Below are 21930 nucleotides of genomic sequence, written 5' to 3'. Positions count from 1 at the left end.
CTGGATTGTTGGTTTACAGAGTAGTGTTATGCCAATGCCCATCACTGCTTTGAGGTTACCATGAAGAACTCTCCTTCTCAACCTCTTCCCTCGCCTGTGGTCTGATGGCCCTCAGGTTTAATCACCATCAGTCACTTCGCTCAAACAAGAGAAGCCCCTATGGTCTGGCCAGACTAAGGCAATACAACAATCCATCATTTTAATCTTATTGTGCAACAACTTGTACAACTTTGTCTTACTTTCCATTTATTGTACTGATGTTGCACTCATTACAGCTGGAGAAATATTACATATTGACTGGATATGCGAGAACATTTCTAAATAACTGGTTTTGTACGGTGTTCTATTATCCAGAGCCGTTATAAGTCTCCCTTAAGACCACCACTCTCGGCTCCTCCATTGTGGTTAAATTATTCAATTTCTCAACCAACATCCAGCACTGGGTAAGTGTATCAAAGCTATTACCTTTAGTACATGATTCCAACTTTGTTCCATTACTACTTCATCTCCTTAAGCTGAAGCAATCTGTTCACAACCTTGGTGTTATATTCGCTTCCAATTTTCAACCACAGATCTACGCCACAAATAACTTGAGTAGGCTCAATCACCTGCTGCTGAAATAATCTTCATTGATTTGTAACCTCTAGATCTGAATATTCAATGATAACCTAACTGGTCTCCACATTTTTATTTTTGGCCCACTGACATAATATAAAATACAATTGCCCATGTCTTAACTTGAAGCAAGTCCCATTCCTCCACCTCTCTGTATTCCCTGATTATTGGGTCCAGTCAAGGACATTGATTTTAAATTTCTCTTCCTTAGTTTCAAATCTCTTCACAACCTCATGCCTCCCTAATTATAGATTCTCCCACAAGAGGAAATATCCATTGTATATCCATTTTGTCAAGACACTTTCGGGTCTTGTATGTTTCAATCAAGTTTGTTCTTATCCTTCTGAACTCCAATGGATACAAGCTTACCCTCCTTATAAGACACCACACCTATTCCAGTTATTAGTGTAGCAAATGAATGCTCTAAAAAACTGAAGTTTAGCATCACCACTTCCAAATTCAATTTCTTTTGTAATAAACAATAACATTCTATTAGCTTGACTAATTATGTGATGTTCCTACAAGTTAACATTTTGAGATTCAGAACATCCAGAACCCTTTGCATCTCAGAGCACTGCAATCTCTCACAATATAGAAATTGCTTATTTATTATTCTTCCTGGCGATTGGACAATTTCATATTTCCCATGTTATTCCCAATTGGCCAGATATTTTTCCCCTCACTTTATCTACCTCCCTTTGTAACTTTATATCCTCTTCACGACCTACCTTCTACTAAGCTTTGTGACATCAGTAAACTCAGCAACAATGCCTTTTAGATCAGATTAGATTCCCTACAGTGTGAAAACAGGCCCTTCGGCCCAACAAGTCCACACTGACCCTCCGAACAGCAACCCACCTAGACCCATTCCCCTACATTTACCCCGACTAATGCACCAAACACTACAGGCAGTTTAGCATAGCCATTTCACCTGACTTGCACATCTTTGGACTGTGGGAGGAAACCGGAGCACCTGGTGGAAACCCACGCAGACACGGGGAGAATGTGTAAACTCCACACAGACAGTTGCCCGAGGTGGCAATTGAACCTGGGTCCCTAGCGCTGTGAGGCAGCAGTGCTAACCATTGAGCCACCGTGCCGCCTTTAATCTCTTAGTTCAAGGCATTTGTATAAATTATAAAAGGTTGAGGCCCCAGTTGATCCCTGTGACACATGGAAGAACAAAGAACAACAGGGCACAGGAAAAGGCCTTTCAGCCCACCTAGTCTGCGCCGACCCATGATGCCTTTCTAAAGTAAAACCTTTTTCCTCTATGCGGTCTGTTTCTATCTATTCCCTGCCTATTCACATCTCTTAAATGTTGCTATTGTGTCTGCTCTACCACCTCCTCTAGCAGCGCAATCCAGGCACTTTACAATCTCTGTGTAAACAAAAAGGTGTGCCTCTCACATCTCCTTTAAAGTCTTGCTCTTTTAGCTTAACCCTATGACCCCTAGTGATTGATATTTCAATGCTGGGGAAAAGGACTTGGACAGTCCATTCTATCCATGCCTCTCATAACCTTGTAAACTTATATCAGGTGTCCTCTCATCCCAAGATGTTCAAATGAAAACAAACCAAATTCATCCAATCTCTTCTCATAGCTAATATGTTCAAACCCGGCAACATCCTTCTAAAATGTTTCTGTACCCTCTCCAAAGCCTCCACATTCTTCTGGTCATGTGACAACCAGAACTGGATACAAAACTCCAAATGTGGCCTTACTAAAGTTCTGTACAGCTACTACATGACTTGCCAGTTTTGTACTTTTATGCCCTGACCATTTGTTATATGTTGCCAACCAGAAAATGACCCATTTGTGCCTATTTTCCATTTCCTGTCCATGCCAATATATCAGCCCCTAAACTAGGAGCTTTTATTTTCTGCAGTAACCTTTGATATAGCAGTTTATTAAATGCCTTTGGAAATCTAGGCTCAGTGTTTCACTGGTTCCCCTTTATCCACAGGTGTAACCTAGAACTCTGTGGGGAGCTAGGGAAGTTATTATGGGGCCTCTTACTGAGATATTTGTATCATCAATAGTCACAGGTGAGGTGCTGGTTGGCTAACGTGGTGCCACTGTTTAAGAAGAGTGGTAAGGACAAGCCAGGGAATTATAGATCAGTGAGCCTGACGTCAGTGGTGGGCAGGTTGTTGGAGGGAATCCTGAGGGACAGGATGTACATGTATTTGGAAAGACAAGGACTGATTAGGAATCATCAACATGGCTTTATGCATGGGAAATCATGTCTCACAAACTTGATTGAGTTTTTTGAGGAAGTAATAAAGAAGATTGATGAGGGCAGAGCAGTAGATGTGATCTATATGGACACATTCAACAAGGTTCCCCATGGGAGACTGGTGAGCAAGGTTAGATCTCATGGAATACAGGGAGAACTAGCCATTTGGATACAGAACTGGCTCAAAGGTAGAAGACAGAGGGTGGTGGTGGAGGGTTATTTTTCAGACTGGAGGCCTGTGACCTATGGAGTGCCACAAGGATCGGTGCTGGGTCCACTACTTTTCATGATTTGGATGGGAGAATAAGAGGTATAGTTAACAAGTTTGGAGGTATAGTGGACAGCGAAGAAGGTTACCTCATATTACAATGAGATCGTGATCAGATGGGCCAATGGGCTGAGAAGTGGAAGATGGAGTTTAATTCAGATAAATGCAAGGTGCTGCATTTTGGGAAAGCAAATCTTAGCAGGACTTATACACTTAATGGTAAGGTCCTAGGGAGTGTTGCTGAACAAAGTGATCTTGGAGTGCAGGTTCATAGCTCCTTGAAAGTGGAGTTACAGGTAGATAGGATAGTGAAGAAGGAGTTTGGTATGCTTTCCTTTATTAGTCAGAGTATTGAGTACAGGAGATGAGAGGTCATATTGCAGCTGTACAGGATGTTGATTAGGCCACTGTTGGAATATTGCGTGCAGTTCTGGTCACCTTCCTATCGGAAAGATGTTGTGAATCTTGAAAGGGTTCAGAAAAGATTTACAAGGACGTTGCCAGGATTGGAGGATTTGAACTATAGGGAGAGATTGAATAGGCTAGGGCTGTTTTCTCTGGATTGTCGGAGGCTGAGAGGTGACCTTATCCAGGTTTATAAATCATGAGGGGCATGGATAGGGTAAATAGACAAAGTCTTTTCTCTGGGGTTGGGGAGTCCAGAACCAGAGGGCATAGGTTAGGTGAGAGGGGAAAGATATAAAAGAGACGTAAGAGGCAACATCTTCACGCAGAGTCTGGTACTTGGAATGTGTTGCCAGAAGAAGTGGTGGAGGCTAGTACAATTATAACATTTAAGAGGCATTTGGATAGGAAGGGTTTGGAGGGATATGGGCAGGGTGCTGGCAGGTGGGACTAGATTGGGTTGGGATATCTGGTCAGCATGGACGGGTTGGACCGAAGGGTCTGTTTCTGTGCTGTACATCTCTATGGCTCTATGACTCTATAACTTCAATAAAATTGTTAAACATGATTTCAGTATCATAACACTGTGACTCTGAATAGCAATAAAAACTCTGTTTCTAGCAGTTTTTTTTCATATACTAACTTTCCCCTTATTAATCCTGAAGTCAATCTTTGTTTCTTTATTTTCTGTCCAACCTCTGACATGCACAATTATCTGTTTATAAACATTGGATGTAAGTTTGCTCGCTGAGCTGGAAGGTTTGTTTTCAGATGCTTTGTCATCATGCTAGGTAACATTGTCAGTGAGCCTCCAGTGAAGCACTGATGTTAGTGACCCGCTTTCTCTTTATGTGTTTCGGGTTCCTTGTGTGGACGATGTCATTTCCCATGGTGATGTCATTTTCTGTGGTGATATCATTTCCCATTCTTTTCCCTCTGAGAAAAAGAACAGGAAATGACATCACCAACCCAAGGAAACCTAAACACAAATAGAAAGTGGGCCACTTACCCAGTGCTTCACCGGAGGCTCACTGATCATATTATCTAGTCTTGTGACGAAACCTCTGAAAATGAACCTTCCAGCTCAGCGAGCAAACTTAAATCCAGAACCTCAACAAATCTCCTCAAAACTCATTTATAATCTCTATTTGTTAATCCGAGATGTTTTATTGTCATCATTGGAATGTATCTATTTAGTATTATCTAAACTATCTCCCTGAATGTCTGCTACTGCACCTCTATTGAACCATCCCTTAACCTAATTTGCTAATTCACTTTAGATAGCTCTGCTTTCTGCCCTCATAGAGATCTCCAACCCAGAGAAAGACCCTTTGGAGCATTGCGTCCATGCCAGTCAATAATTATCCTTTCAAAGTTTTCCCCTTTTACCTTAAACCTGTGTCCCCTAGTAATTGACATTTCTATACTGGGGAGAAACTCTTTGACAATCCATTCTATCCATCCCTCTCATAACCTTGGAAACCTCTGTCGGGTGGCCTCTCACCCCAAGATGTTCAAGTGAAAACAAACAAAATTCTCCGGCTTATTCTTTTCTCCCTCAAACAGAAAGCGAAACAATGATGTTCAGGAGCAAAACAGCTTTTTTCAGCCATCAATTCTTCAACTTCATTCCTGTCGGCATTAATTGATCTTGAATTTCCTTTTTAAAATCCTTAAACCCCTTTGGAATGTGTACTGGGGATAATAAGCATTTCAAATTCCAATGATACCAAGTGAGAGCATGGATTCACTGGAGATGTTCACAGGGGGGACTGGGATGAGTTCCTGACATCACTCTGAAGGAGATTTAAGGTCCCAAAGTCACTAAAAATATTATCTTCCCACTAGCTCTCATACTTCAGTTGGAACCAGATGGAATATATAGTTTTTTTTATTCACTCATGGGCTGTGGGCATCACTGACTTAGTTCAGTTGGCTGGACAGTTTGTACTGCAGAGTGATAGCAAGAGCATAGGTACATATCCCACATCCCCTGAGGTTACCATTAAAGTCCCTTCCTGTCCATCTTTTCCTGAAAGCTGGTTTTAACAGTCAGTTCTGTTACATTAACCTATAACAAGGTAGCTGTTTTCTGATTAATTTGTTACGAAGTGTTATAATCCAATTTCATTTAAGGCCTCCGTTCATTGCCCTGCCTTTTCTGCTGAAGGACATTATGAAGTGAACACTCATTGGACAAGTATCGTCATAAAGTAACAGCGTGACGTTCGCTGCAGTTTTGCTGAGGCGGTTACGGTCAAACCAATCTGGATAATGAACACGGATTTCCCAGCAGCTTGTAGCGGTGCTCTATGCCTCTGTACAATCCTTTTATCCCATTTCATTATTTTAGCAAACGGGGAATCGCAAATAGGTAAGTGAAACATAAGAAGAACAGTGGAGCTGGTAACCGTGGACCTTGGTGCCCGTTGTTAGGTATTCTATATCAGATTGAAAATGAATGATTTCAACTATCAAACATAGCCTTCAGTCTTTATGACTTAAGGGCAGATAGGAAAGAACACCTTTCATATAGTGACTGCTTTCTTGTCTTGTCCTGTACTACAAAGGTCAGTACAATCTAATAGATCCTCATGAAATATCAAAAAGCTATGAAAAAGCTGGAATTCCAAAGTTAGAAAAAGTTGCAGCATTCTCAAGATAATGAGAAAATATATCTGTGACCAAACTTTGGCTACATCCGATATCCTTCCCCTGTTTGATACTCAGAATTTTACAAGCCACGTGGAAATTTAATTTTGAAACTAATGCTGATGTCTGCATTTTAAGAGTAGCAAGTTGGTATATCTACAGTACCCCTCAAATATTAGAGATCAGAAATATTTGATTATTTAAAAATACACTCCCAAATTATTGTGAGGAGATTCAATCCAAGGTCCTGGTAGAAAACAGGAAATGGGAGCTGGAAGATTCCAGTGTTATCTCACTGTCTAAATCATAAATTCAGAAACTCCTCCATCTTTCACAGCTTTCTCTGGCCAGCAGCTATCCAGTTCTTTCTTGAATTGGTTGATGCTATCAACAGGAAAGAATGTCCTTACCAATGATATCAGTCAAAATGTTAATTTCTTTAAGTCAAATGTTAAAATTTCAGCAGTTCTGGGAGTTAAGTTCACCTGCCAGTCATTGGTGACAATGTAGTTGAGCAATTTAAACACTCCTAAATCAGCTTATTGCTACTTATAAGTTGCCTGGAATGTTCCACAGATTCCCTATTTATAAAGGGAACAAGAAGATTCGGTGCCTTCTACATTTTTTAGATCAGAGTGGTGCTGGAAAAGCACAACAGGTCAGTTAGCATCTGAGGAGCAGGAAAATCTTTGTGGAGAGAGGAGGAGAACTTCTTCAAGGTAGGCATCCTTGCAAGAGGATTCGGAGTAAGGTTATGGTCTGTCCCCAATTAACCTGGCAGCAGGTGCGTTGGGGACAAGCCAATGTGGAAGACACCCAATATATATTTATAAATAGGGAATTTGTGGAACATATTAAGGTAATCATCACTGCATACTAGAAACACACAGTAGCCTATGTTTGTTGCCCTTCTGGTCGGAAAATGCCTCCTCTTAGAAGCTAAGCAAAGTAAGGCCTGGTTACTACTTTGATGGGAAACTGTCTGGGAATATCAGGTGCAGCAGGCTCTAAAGATCTTCTTTTGGCACAGTGGTAGTACCACCATCGCTGAAATGAGAGACTTAGGTTGAATTCCCACCGACAGGTTTATAATAACATCCCTGAACAGGCTAATTTAATTTTTAAAAAGTGGCCACATCTTAGCTTAATGTTTTCCTGATTAACTTTTCTTTCATTACTGGTTAAACCAATTGAAGGATTTTATAATGATGTGATTGAAATGGTGCAAACCATTTGCTTTTGGATAGATGTGTAAAATTCACTTCTTCCCAGCATGCAGGTGATGTAATGCTGCATTTATGGCCATTCTAATTGTAGGTAACCATTTGCACAATTGAATAGGCTGTTCCACCACTTCTGAGGGCATTAACAGGCAATGCCACAGTTTAACTAACAGGTCTATTTAACATGGTTGGAAAGTTATAGCAAAAGTTGTAGAGGCTTTCCTTCATTCCTTAAGATGTCAGGGTTCACATGGATATATATTGGTGCCATTTGTTACTGAGTCTAATTTTAATAGTGTCACGGAGTCATATTTCTCCATTCATTCTTGTAATGTAAACTGAAATCACATTAAATCTAGAACAAGAAAAGCTAGCAGGTTTCCTTCCCTGAAGGATATTAGTGAATTGCTTGAGTCTTTAACGAGTATTTAGCACCTTGCATGATTTCTTTTTGGTGATAACTCGCCATTTGCCAGACTTATTGAATTTGATTTCACATCTTGTACTCGTGGCTTCTGAATTACTGATCCAACAGGAAAGAAAAACTTGCATTTATGTAACTTTTTCACAACTATCAGTTGTCGCAATGTGCTTTACAGCTAATGAAGAACTTTTGAAGGTATTATCATTGTTGTATAGGAATATTGTTATCTAGTATTATATGTGTTACACTGCATGGACATGGATTACTCCAACACATTAATTATGTTTCATATGGACAGTTAGCGTCTAAGATCCAATATCCACTTTTCTGCATTTGTGGATCATAATGAACTATGATTAAAACTTCTCATGGTTGCATCAAATGAAAATAATTTACATAAATTTATAGAATAGTTTGTATTGATATGGAGTCTGGGATGAAAAGGGAAGGCAGGAATTTACCATTGGTTTCTGGGATTTGAATTTCTGCCTGCAGCCTGTTAGTTTTGGATCCAGTTGTACAGCAGGACTGTGAGGTCTAACCTGACACAGTGGCAAGGTTACGAGTGCCAATGACAATGGTGGACATACAAGGAGAATAGTATTAGTATGCTTGGAGTAGAGATCAAAAAAAAGTATTGAAATAACTATGTGGTTAGTTGGGGGAACATTCCTGAAATAACAATTATTAAAAATGAACTTCACAATGGTGAATACCAATATATACCCCCACAATAACTACAACTTCTCCTCCAGAAACAAAATGGTGCATCTGCAATGTTGGCCAAACTCCTCGGCTAGATAACTGATGAACCGCTAGGTGTATTTGTGGGCACAAATTATAAAAGATAATGCTGTTTACAGTGTAATTATGAATATTAGTCTGAAATGTAGAGATGTTTTTGTGATCACCTTATGCTAATTTTCTAGTGCGCTGTTGGCAAACTGCAGATCAAATGGAAATATAACCATTTCCACCAACTGCACAAACTCTTTTACAAATATATGTATATATATAACAACATAGAGAGCTGATTTTTAGTTGTCATCACAACGCCAAAATCTTAAAGCCCGAAAAGGTCTGTGCTGATCTTGTCAGTGTGTTATTGGCTACAGCAAGCACTGAACATCACCTCTAATAGTTTGACCTATTGGGAGATATATTGGCTTCAGACCACCAATGATGCCTCTATGAAGAAATCTTGTGTTTCGTTGGTAAAAGGGTGAGAAATTAAGCTTAGTAAATTAAAACATCTTTCTTTTCAGCATGTGGGAAAAGAGCTGTCACAATAAGAACAAGTCAGTCCCGAATAGTAGGAGGTCGGGATGCAGTGGAAGGTGCCTGGCCTTGGCAAGTTAGCCTTCAAGTGACAAACAAACGTGCTCATGTGTGTGGAGCCACAGTTATCAGCCAATGGTGGCTCTTGTCAGCAGCACACTGCTTTCCTTCTACCAATGGATTCAAGTATGTTTCAGAGATAAGGTTATTTCTAATATTCTGTAGAAAACTATTGGGCAGCTCAGAGTTGTTTACTTTTTCCTTCTTGATTCAAAGTTCCTTTTACATGATACTCCGCAATAAACTACTGAGTGGAGTGCAATTCAATTCATAATATCACAATAATAGATTACAAGTGGAAATACAGGAGCTTCTTGCACTTGATGTGAGAGGTGAGGATGGAATGGTTGGGGGAAGAGTAAGATGTTTTACATTAAAAGGAGTTGCAGTTTATCCTGATTCTCCAGAAAGATTGTAGAGTGATATCAGGAATTCTCACTAGAGAGGAAGGCACAGAGACAAGGAACAGAAAGAGAAATTGCTGGGAAACCTGACCAGGTCTGGCAATATCAGTAGAGACAGAGCAGAGTTAACGTTTTGGGTCTAATGACCCTCCTTCTGAACAGGAGCACTCTGTGACTTTCAGACGTTTGGAAGCAAATGTAGATCAACAGTTTTCTTCCTGTCCAAGGTGATTGAACACAATAGGCAAAGTCTTTTCCCTGGGGTCAGGGAGTCCAGAACTGGAGGGCATAGGTTTAGGGTGAGAAGGGAAAGATAGAAAAGAGACCTACGGGGCAACTTTTTCACGCAGAGGGTGGTACGTGTATGGAATGAGCTGCTAGAGGAAGTGGTGGAGGCTGGTACAATTGCAACATTTAAGAGGCATTTGGATGGGTATATGAGTAGGAAGGGTTTGGAGGGTTATGGGCCGGGTGGGACTAGATTGGGTTGGGATATCTGGTCGGCATGGATGGGTTGGACCGAAGAGTCTGTTTCAATGCTGTACATCTCCATGACTATGACTCTATAACACATTGTCACTTCCCTGCACATCTCTCCCACAACTCCCTTTTTGAATCCCTTGTGTTCACTTCTGCCCTTCTCATAACACCAAGTCCAACCTAGTCTAAGAGATGAGTAGGACTCTGTGTCACTTCAATCATAACATTTTGAAATGTTAAGCTGTCCATAGTATTCATTATGACCTTGCAACCCTATTGCTCTCTTTGTAGTCCAGGTGCAAAGGACTGCCCTTGGGCAGACAGGCACTGAAATTCCCATTCCCCTACCTCCCTCCCTGCCTTACAGACCCAAAACATCCACCAATTGTCATTAATTAAAATGAAAATCTCATCCTCAAGCTGTGCAACATATGACTGAATGAAAAGTGAAAACATTCATAGAAGTAATAAGTATTTAAGATTTAATTTTATCTTCAAGTCTTCTAACTTAGTCCAGCTATAAACATTTTTAAGTTTGTTCCTTAAACCAAAGGCTCTCATAATTCAGTAGTAGTTTTCTATCTTTGAGCCAAGAAGCCTGAGTTCAAGTCCCATGTGCACCAGACATGTGTCGTAATGTTTCTGAATGTGTTGATTAGAAATATCAGTTCCTTAAACCAACTGTCGTTGCTAAATCAACTTCACTATTTCCTGTTTGATGGAAGTTACAATTCTGTACTAGACTGCCTCACAGTCCAGCTAACTTTGTCACTATAGGAATAAAGTTAAAAATCGCACAACACCAGGTTATAGTCCAACAGGTTTATTTGGAAGTACAAGCTTTCGGAGTGCTGCTCCTTCATCAGGTAGCTAGTCCAAAAGCTTGTATTTCCAAATAAACCTATTGGATTTTAACTTGGCGTTGTATGATTTTTAACTTTGTCCACCCCAGTCCAACAAAGGCACCTCCACATCATGACTAGAGGAATAGGCATTATTTGCTATTCGTATCATAAAATACAATCATTACCACTTACTTAGGGTTGGACATATTTCTGCAGGTGTCTCACATGAGTCCTTTTTTGACACCACCCGGTGTCTGCCATTGATCACCTTGTGCAACACCTTCCCAGGGAAGATTAAGTGATTCTCCATTGTCCACTGAATGACCCTTGACTTTTAGTCAACCATCCTTTCTGCCTTGTAGTCTATGTATTTAGAACCACCAAACGAAAGCACTCGAAGGAAAAATACATTTTTATTACCCCAGTGAATCTCCCCTCTTGTTATTGACAGCAATGTCATGAAGATCGGTCTTTAAATCCTGTACATTCCAAGATCATATTGAAATTGGCAACATTAACTCTGACCTTGGCATTTGACAACTGAACTGAGTAATTTTGGGATAGATTTCTTGTAAATGCACCAACAATTTGGATGTATTATTTTCAGGGTCTTGTACCTCTCAGTGTACAAGAACCCTTTTACTTTCTTTTTGCACTCACTGTCACCATGAATGTATGAATAAGGAGTAAGAATAGTCAATTCATCCCCTTGAGCCTTAGCATAGCTAATCTGATGGTACCCTCTATCTTCTTGTCTATCTGTACCCTTTAACCCCTATGCCCTTTGACTCCCTTGACAATCTATTTAACTCAGCCTTCTAAATATTTATTCACTGACCCAGTCTCCACTGCCCTCTGGTGAAGAATGTTTCATGGACTGATGATACTCATTAAGAAAAATGATTTTGGCTCCACTTCATCTTAAATGGGAGAAGTCTCTTTGTTCAAAAGACTGCGGTCCCAGTCTCTCCACAAGTGAAAGCATCCCTTCATCATCTGCCCCATCAATTCCCTCAGGATCGTAATGGTTTCAATAAGATTGCCTCTCATTCTTCTAAATTCCAATGGATACAGGTCCAAATCAGATCGAGCTTTCCTCTTCAGACAACCTTTTCATTCCGGCAATGAGTCGAGTCAGACATCTCTGCACTGTTTCTAATATTTCTTAAATAGGGAGACCAAAACTGTACGCAATCATCTCACCAACAGCTCAAGCTTTCCAGACCACAAATAGTGGGGTTAGGGCAAACTGCTGACCGTTCTTTGGAAAGAGAGACCTGTCTTGCATCATTGCAACTTCAGTCTGAGGTCTTTTCCCCTAAAATTGACTGGTTGAGTGCAAATTAGATGATAACATAGTCAACCAAATAGCTTACCCTTCCTGTTAAGTAACATGTAATATCAAATACAAATCATGAAAGACTAATTTTATATATGGTGAATTTTTTATTATAAAAATATTGATCAGGAATGTTTCTCTGATGGTAATTGCAGACACTGTCAAGGCTTGCTATTGTTTAGGCTTTATTGCTGTAATGTAAAGGGAACCAATTCAGGAGTGTACATGATTTTGGTTTCAACATGTCTGTTTTCTTTTGTATTGTGATAGTAATAAAAATCAGTGGAGAGCTGTGATGGGACTGAGAGACCTGTCAATCCACGCTAAATGGACAATTACTCGGAAAATCGCTGTCTTAATATTGCATGAACAATACAATGATATCCAAAATGACATAGCAGTGCTTAAAGTGGACCGAGCGATCGGATTTGCGGACTACATCAGGGCAGCATGTTTACCAAAACCAGGCAAATTTCATATTGAAAAATGGAACCATTGTCATGTTACTGGATGGGGACTTATGGAACAAAACGGTAGTATCCTTACCAGCAGTATTTATATTGAGAAATCATAAAGTTACTTCTTTTAAGGGCAGTATTGTCATACTAAATAGACTTAAATTTCCAGATTATCTCATTTTGGAAATCCCACAGTAGACCAATCTGATTGGGTGTTGGGAGAAATTGATAACAGAGACACTCACTTCTGCTGAGCAAACCTTTACTGTGGTTTTGAGATGATTTCATTCTTTATTGAAACAAAAAATGATTAATATTTGTAGTTACAAATCTAACTAGAAACACTTTACCTGTGCTATTCTTTTTAGATTCAGTCAATGCCATTGATGGTGCAGTTATAGTGAATATGGTGTTTCATCCTAATGTTTCAATATTCAAAGTGATTCTGAGTGTAGTATTTATCTAAAACAAAAGGAAATATGTTTAATCTGAATAAGAACGTGTTACCGTCATTCAGGTTAACTTGGTAAAAGAAAAGACACACTATGAGAGAATGTACAGTATGCAGTAGGGCTCAACTTCAACCCTACATTCTGTTAGTATCAAAGAAACATACATCGCCAAAACACATTAAACCTTGTGTTTGAATTGAATTACTTGCCCTCTCCCTTCATTGGCATCAGATAACCAGATGCATGCTTTCAGTGCTCAAAACAAACAGCGTACATCATAAACTCAGATCAGTGTTCCTCACAATGTTTCCACCGTTTAACTGCCAATGGATGGGCAGTTCAGGACAATTCTTTCTCTTTTTATTCTGCTCTGCTGGAGGGTGAAACTCTATTAATAGAGTCATACAACACGTAAACAGACCTTCAGTTCACCCAGTCTGTGCTGACCATAATCCCAACTACACTGACCAACTAAACTGGATATAAAATTAGTCTTTCCTGATTTGTATAATTAGTACTGCAATTATGTATATATTTACATAATACATAATTGTACTTCATCTAATAGGAAAGGTAAGCTTTTTGGTTGACTACGTTATCATCTAATTTGCACTTAACTGCTTGTGCTTGGCCCATATCCTTCCAAATATTTCTTATTCATGTACTTATCCAATTGTCTTTTAAGTGGTGAATGTGAGTACAATTACAGTACTTAAAAGTCGTTTGGACAAGTACCTGAATAGGAAAGGTTTGGAGGGATTATGGGCTGGGAGCTGGCAGATGGGACTAGTTTATTTTGGGATTATGGTCAGCATGGACTGGTTGGACTGAAGGGCCTGTTTCCATGCTATGTGACTGTATGATATTGTAACTAACATGCATCCACCACTTCCTCTGGAAGTTCATTCCACACATGAACCACTCTCTGTGCCTTTCATGTCTTTTTAAAATCATTCTCCTCTAGCCTTAAAAATACACCCCCTCGTCCTGAAATCCACACCCTAGGGATTGCCATTCACATTGCCTATGCTTCTCGTGATTTGAATAACCTCTATAAGGTCATCTCTCCAGTGAAAAAACTCCCAACCTATCCAGCCTTTCCTTCTAACTTAATCTTTTATTTACAGAGTGGAATGAAGTCAGAAAATAGCTCCGCTGGTCTTCATTCACTGATTACCAAAACTAACTTTCTGTGATTGATCTTTTTTCAAATGTGAGGTTAATGGGGTCATTATGTTATATGACTATGTCTTTAAGTTGTAAGATTAGCTATAGTTTGGGACGATGCCTAAATTTCAGGGAAATGAAAGGAGTCAGTGACTTCTGTTGGGAGTCTGCCTGGTGATAAGGCTGGGGTTTTTAATTTGTTAAAATCATAAAGGGTTTGACTACACTATTGAGATGGAAGTGCTGGATTTTATCACCTCACAGGTGTTTTATTAATACACAATGAAGAGGCTCAAAGTCTCCTAAGTTCCAGAAAGGTGTTTTTGATATCAAGTTGGAAAATGTGGTGCTAGAACCTGTCCTTGTGTTTCTAAAATAAAAGACTACTGTGATCAGAGATAGCTAATCAGCTTTCTATGCAAGTAGAAATGTTAATAAAGTTCTTATTGAAGTGGGAAGTGGATAGAGAATGCTATTTTGAGATCAGGTTATTTGTTTCACTATAAACCCAAAATATCACAGACTGAAGGGAATAGCAATTTTTCCCTTAAATGATTTTCATGCAGAATTTGGGAGGGGGTGGTGGAGTTTTTGGTCAAATTGAAAACCAAGTTCATGTGGATTTCAAACCAGGTTAGAGGGCTCACCTAGCTGAAACTAGAGGAGAATTCCCTGGGAAATGGTCACTGGAAGATGGACTTGAGGAAGGACAAAGAACAGAAGTTAAACTCTAAGAAGCTGTAAAACAGTTTGGATTGGTTCCAGGAGAAGTGAAAATTTCCATTAACAACAAGACTAAGGTTTTTGCTTGCCAGTAAAGTAGACAAGAACAAATTCACTTTGGCAACTTCCATTTTAAACATCCAATGTAAAGAATGTAGTATTTAATTAATAGTGTTTGATACTGAGTCACTCATAATAATGTTCTTTTGAAGCATAAAATCTTGATGTGTCATCCTTTCAGTTTATAACAAAGTTAAAATTTCTGTTTAAACTGTTGCCAATCTCCATCGAGATCATAATAAAATCTGACTTTTAATGATGTGTGTACTATAGCAGAAAGAAAAAAAAGCCAGGTTCACTCTAAGAAAAACCTGTAATTTTTACCAGTAACTGGGAGAGTTATTGAGATTATTTTTTGCTACTTGGGTATTTACATTTGAGGAATATAGGAATCGTCCAGAACACCAGCCAACAACAGCTGCCTGCAACCCCCACACCCACATCAATCTTCATTAAGTTGATCAAATCCAGGAGGCAACTGGACCATTGACTCTGCAGGTTAAAGAAAAGAGAGAATTGAAGTGTACCTAGTGTTACCAAATTGCTGTATAGAAGTTATGAAGTGTAGATGAAAATAACTGCAATTGTGAAAACTTCACTGCACTCCTATCAGCATCTGGAACAAAGTGGAGGAAAAAATTAGTTACATTGTAGGCACGAGCAAAATCTGACTTCAAGGGACTGTGCAAATATTCACATTGACAAACCTGTTTATAAGCAACATATTTATTCTATTTTTGTTACTTTTGGCAAAAAAGAAAGGAATTCAATGTCCATCACCAATTTTATTTGACATATTCCTTGAATTATGAAAATTGTAGTGGGAGATGATAACAACCAAACACTTAGAGTCATAGAGTCATAGAGATGTACAGCATGGAAACAGACCCTTCGGTCCAACCCGTCCATGCCGACCAGATATCCCAACCCAATCTAGTCCCATCTGCCAGCACCCTGCCCATATCACTTCAAACCCTTCCTATTCATATACCCATCCAAATGCCTCTTAAATGTTGCAATTGTACCAGCCTCCACCACATCCTCTGGCAGCTCATTCCATACACGTACCACCCTCTGCGTGAAAACGTTGCCCCTTAGATCTCTATTATATCTTTCCCCTCTCACCGTAAACGTATGCCATCTCGTTCTGGACTCCACGACCCCAGGGAAAAGACTTGGTCTATTTATCCTATCTATGCCCCTCATAATTTTGTAAACCCATATAAGGTCACCCCTCAGCTCCGACGCTCCAGGGAAAACAGCCCCACCCTGTACAGTCTCTCGCTGTAGCTCAGATCCTCCCATCCTGGCAACATCCTTGTAAATCTTTTCTGAACCCTTTCAAGTTTCACAACATCTTTCCGATAGCTAAGATTTGCTTTCCCAAAATGCAGCACCTCGCATTTATCTGAATTAAACTCCATCTGCCACTTCTCAGCCCATTGGCCTATCTGGTCAAGATCCTGTTGTAATCTGAGGTAACCTTCTTCGCTGCTGTCCACTCCTCCAATTTTGGTGTCATCTGCAAACTTACTAACTGTACCTCTTATGCTCGCATCCAAATCATTTATGTTGTTCAACCTCTAAATAATTAGCATGTTTGATTCAGGAGAAAACTTATCAGAGGAGAAGAATTTGCATCGTGAAGATGGCCTTTAATGCCAAAGAATAATATTATGACAATAGAATGTCATGACAATGAAGAAGGTAGAGTTATACCAAAAGGAGGCAGTTACATGGATTTTTTTCTGTATTCTATATTCCTGTGAAATTATCCTGTGAAGCAGCGGCTCTAATCTAATTACATGGACCTACAACATTAGATCTGGTTGGATCAGTTGTTTCTTATTAGGGCTGATGTGGGAAGCGTGCTTCAATATGTTGACGCTTTGCCAAGATTGTTGACAAATTCTATGAATGGCCATGCCATGTACCCATGTACTATGCATGTGGAACTGCTACAGGTTGTCATGTTGACTTAGAGTAGCAAAACAGACAATGACATTGATTGATCTGTAGATATTGTGTCAGTTAACTCCAGTACATAAAGTTTGTTATTCTGGCATCACTTTTCTCTATGGAAGAAGAGTTATGCTATCTTTGAATGATCTTTGATGTGAATTATTACTTTGTAAATACCTCAAATATCTCTGACAGACAGCATCCAACACCTGAAGCAATTTAACAACCATTCAACTGGCTTCATGCCACTTGACATTATTTGGACATGTTTTTGAGGTTAACGGAGACAGCTTGGTAGAGCTTCCTGGGATTGAAGGGCATGCCGAATATTTTAGCTGCTGTGCTGTATTGGAACTTCATGCAGTGTCTGTGCCAGGTCAACTATGCCACTAGATGGAGCAACTGCTGCAGAGAAAGAAGAGTCTGCCCATGCTACTGTTACTGCCTTTGCCTGTGAAAGTGGAACTGAACTGAACAGCTAGAGAGCATTTCCTGAATTGCAGCTGTTCTGGCATCACAGTCAGTTATATCATGGAAATGACTTTCACTTACTTTTGAAATGGAAATACGGCAAAATCTGACAAACGGCATCTTCACTTACATCTGGCAACAAGCTGACACCAATCAGAAACCAGTTGGAGTTATCTGAATCCGAACACAACAAATATACCTGACCTAATAGCAATGAATGGTGGCAAATGGGAAAATGGAGATCTCTGTCATCAGTCGTCGACAGAGATGAAATTGCTCACTGCACAGAAATGATTCCTGGAAGGTAAGAATATATTTCATTGAATGAAGTTAATACTGCAGACCAAAGAATGGCAAAAACATAACCTGACTTAAACATCACAAATCAGAACAAAGATTTCAAAGCATCACAGATAATCCACACTGTGCGTAAAGGAAGACGAACCTGAACAATGACAAAGAAAAATATAATACAATAAGTAAAGATTGACAGCTGGTTTGCTTAATTGACATTAACATGAAAGAGCTCCAGCTGCTCCTACAGGGAGATATAGTTCCTCAACACTTCAGCAGGCTTGTATGGCTATAGTTCAATTCCTTTATGAAATAATCACTTTTTACCACAAAGTTAATTTACCTAAATACATTTGTGCACGAGTTATCAATATTTTATTTGGAAATTATATCACTTTAAAGAGCTTTGTGTTTGAGTTCTGTAAGTAAATGTTTTGAGTAATTTCCTCATTACACGCACAGGTGAATGTTCTCCATCTGGGCTAAGCTGCCCCATGGGAAGACAGTAAAGAGGAATTGATAAGGTGATGGGATGGGATATTTACTTACTTGATGAGCGGTGAACAGTGGACATACAGATAATCGAACATCCGTATCATGATGTTGAACCAGGAGGGGACACTGATTAGTATCTTTGGTTCATCATTGATCAGAAGCTTAAGTGGAGTGGCCTTTCAAATGTCAGAGAATGGAGGAAGCTGGAGATTTTTTTTCACCATTTACATGTTTCAAGGTGGAATCCTCACTATTTCCTTGTATAGGCATAGCTGCAACAACACTCAAGAAACTCAATATCACTCAAAGAAAGAAGTTAATTTGTTTAGTACTGCTCCCACAGGAGACTCAATATCCATCATATACCACCCAGGGTGAATGTCATCAACAATGAGCAGAATCACATCTCTGCAGAAAACCATCAAGGCCAAAGCCAGATGTTCAGACAAATGAGACTTACATGGAAAGGGTTCTATGAATGTAGTGAACAGAGCAACAAAAAAACCTTAATTGCTATATATATAATGTCATCTTGAATTATGGAATTTTTGATGTTTTTGTTTTGTTTGATAGTCTGTTTTGGACAGTGAAAATTTCACTTCTGTGGAAAGTGGAGGGTTTTTTTTTATCATATTGTAGGTAGATCATTCATTTATACTGCACCAATGCTAATTTTTGTTGGCATATGCAAAACGTTTTTCCACAAAAATGAACATATCCTTATTTTTGATTAGGTGCACCAGCACGTATACTTCAAGAGGCTGCAGTTAAATTGATTCCTTTGGAAACTTGTCAACAGGTCAATTGGTACGGCAGCCGCATAAACGATAAAATGATCTGTGCAGGTTTTGCAGGTGGAGGCATTGACGCCTGTCAGGTAAAGTCCAGTTTCCTCGGTTGATAATTTGAGAATACCATTTCATGGTATAACTGGAGCTCGATGTACACATACAGGCCACAAAATTCATGATATGTGATTAACCTGGCCCCATTTTGTTTTTCAAATGTAGGCAGAATGCAAACGTTGCGTTGCCTTTTACTCACATGATCGTAGCACACAGCCAGTGGCCAAGCTGCACACCTTTGCAGTTTGTATGGAATTCTGAGCAGCTTGCACAAGTTAAGCTGACCTGTACTGTGTAAAGCCAGCCAATAGCTCTTAAATGAGAGAGGCATTTTACTTGGAACAGTGATACTAGAATGACATTTTGCCTGGGATTGGCACAAGAATGATACCGCCCAGTACTGAGTGGCTTTTAAGCTTTTCTGAAACAGCAACAGAGGGTTTATTACAGCAGGCAGACTGGAGGAGAGCGTCCCTTCAGACAAACACTGTCAAGGCAGGGGGTGGGAGTGGATAGCCATCGCAGTCAGTCCCAGCGAGGAGTGCTGCAAGAAGTTCACTGACATTACACAAGCAGTCAAGGTCAGTGAATACAGTTTCAAATGTAATAATAATTGCACCAGTAGCCTCGGCAGTCAGCTCCATGCAGCACATCTCCATCACTCACCTCACAACAATCTCCATTTCGGATTTCCACCCAAAATTCATAGCTGTGAAGGAGAAGCTGTGGAACTGGAGAATTGATATTGCATCCACATTGGTTACCACCCACTTCCGTAGGTGCTCACCAAATGGTTGCGCCTTCATCAAGGGGAAGTTGTTTGGATAAAGAAGATCTTGGCAAACTGTAACCGTCATGCTAGAGATGGCAGAATTCCTTTCAAAAGGTCTAGGCAGCAGGAATGTTTCTTTAAGCACTCCGGTCGTCTGCTCAATTAATATTTTGCGTGACATTATAAATCTTGTTTATGCTGTCCATATTGCAAATAAAAGCACCTGAATCTTAAAGTGCTGTAAGCTGCAGGGCTATGGGCCATGTGCAGGAAGATGGGATTAAAAAGGGCACCTGGGTGTCTTTTGGTTGGCATGAACAAGACAGGCCAAATAGCCCCCTTCTGTGCTGTGTCATTTCTATTGTTCTAAGGTAAATTAATGTTCAAATACTCAATTTTATTGCATTGTGCCTTCCTCCACATTACGTATAAAATAAAACAAAATGCAAATATATAATGCCTTCTTTGTGCTTGCAAACAGGCAACACATAGTAATACTGGTCTGCCTTTATTTTTCCTTAGGGTGACAGTGGTGGACCCCTGTCATGTCAGCTTAAAGGTACAGATCGGTTTTACGTAGTTGGAGTTGTGAGCTGGGGACAAGGCTGTGCACAGCGCTTTAAGCCTGGTGTTTACACAAGTACAAGCACATACGGTGATTGGATTGAACAGAAAACAGGAATATTGATTTCCCAAAGTGAAGACTCTGGTGTGGAATTTGAAATTGACAATGGTGATGCAGGAACAGAGAGTTTAACAGGAAAACAGTCAGTGCCCCCCACTGTACCTAATGGTCTGGTGAAGCCGATCTCACTGGTGCGCAGAAACACACCAGGACGAGCAACTCCCCTTTTAAATTTGATTATTATTTCGTATCACTTTTATATTAGTTGTTGTTCCTGAATCAAAATCTTTCTTTCTTTAATTAAAACACTTTCCTTAAAGAGACAGACAATCCTTGGTAAAATTCATGAATGTATAAGGTTGCCAGATAAGTGGGTTGTAATATACTGAATAATGTGGAGAGTTTTGATACTTGTTGGAGCTGCACTCATACTTAGCTGACATGTACGTAGTATATGATTGACAGGCTTTGCAAAATTAGGAGAAGAGTTATTTCTCTCAACTCCCAACATTTGACCTGCTTACGTTGCCACAGTGTTTTTGATACTGTTTAATTAAAATTCTAATGATATAATGAATAGCAATGCCATTGAAATTCAAGGAGATGTGATTAAAGACTGTCTTGTTGGAGATGGTTATTGTCTGACATTGTGTGGCTCATTTGCTGTCTAGCAATCCTGAAGAATATTGTTGCTCCTCTGATGCATATGAAGATGGATTGCTTCATTATCTAAGTGTGACCAGACTCTGCAATTATGTTCAACATCCCCAATGCTGACCATTTGCTGGATGAGATGTCATTGTGAAGTCTGGGGAGATTTTAGACCGAAAACATTGTCCTGAAGAATTCTTGAAGCAATGTTCTGGGAGAGATTGACCTCCCATAAAACCACAATCATCCTCCTCTATGCTGTGGAGCGTGTACACCTGATTGCTACTGTGAAGCCTCTTTGAAACCAAATTTGGCCAAATGCTGCCTTGATGTCAAAGGTCAGTGTCAGGCTCAACATTCCTCTGGATCTTTTGTTCAAGGCTGTAATAAAGTCTGGAGTTGAGTGATTGTGGCAGAACTCAAACTGAGCATCAGTGAGCAAGTGCTGATTGACAGCATAGTCAAGGACATGCAATTTTCTGATAATTGAGAACAAACAGATGGGGCGATATTGGCTGGATTGAATTGGTCCAGATTTTTGTAGATTGGACACACTTGGGCAATTTTTCATGTTGTCAGATAGATAAGTGTTGTGGCCAAACTGGAACAGCTTGGTGAGAGGAATGGCTGGCCAGTTGTGGATTACAAATCCTCAGCACGACAGCTGGTGAGTCATTAGTGTCTGTAAGCTTTGCTTTGTCGAGTGCACTTAGCCATTTTGA

General features: G+C 39.8%; 1 protein-coding gene across 1 annotated transcript; it reads left to right on the top strand.

Moving 5' to 3' along the window:
- The first annotated feature begins 365 nt into the window (after positions 1–365).
- Positions 366–20835, top strand: LOC122564217 (acrosin-like). The gene is made up of 6 exons (XM_043718913.1): positions 366–443; positions 5699–5902; positions 9093–9291; positions 12504–12766; positions 19050–19192; positions 20455–20835. Exons 2-6 carry the CDS (start codon positions 5803–5805, stop codon positions 20833–20835), a joined length of 1086 nt encoding a protein of 361 aa, XP_043574848.1. The 5' UTR covers positions 366–443; positions 5699–5802.
- The last annotated feature ends 1095 nt before the right edge of the window (positions 20836–21930 follow it).

This window comes from Chiloscyllium plagiosum, chromosome 28, assembly GCF_004010195.1.
Source record: "Chiloscyllium plagiosum isolate BGI_BamShark_2017 chromosome 28, ASM401019v2, whole genome shotgun sequence".
In the NCBI taxonomy this organism is placed as follows: Eukaryota; Metazoa; Chordata; class Chondrichthyes; order Orectolobiformes; family Hemiscylliidae; genus Chiloscyllium; species Chiloscyllium plagiosum.
Note: the sequence above shows the minus strand (reverse complement) of the source record. Positions and strands in the feature narration are given on the sequence as shown.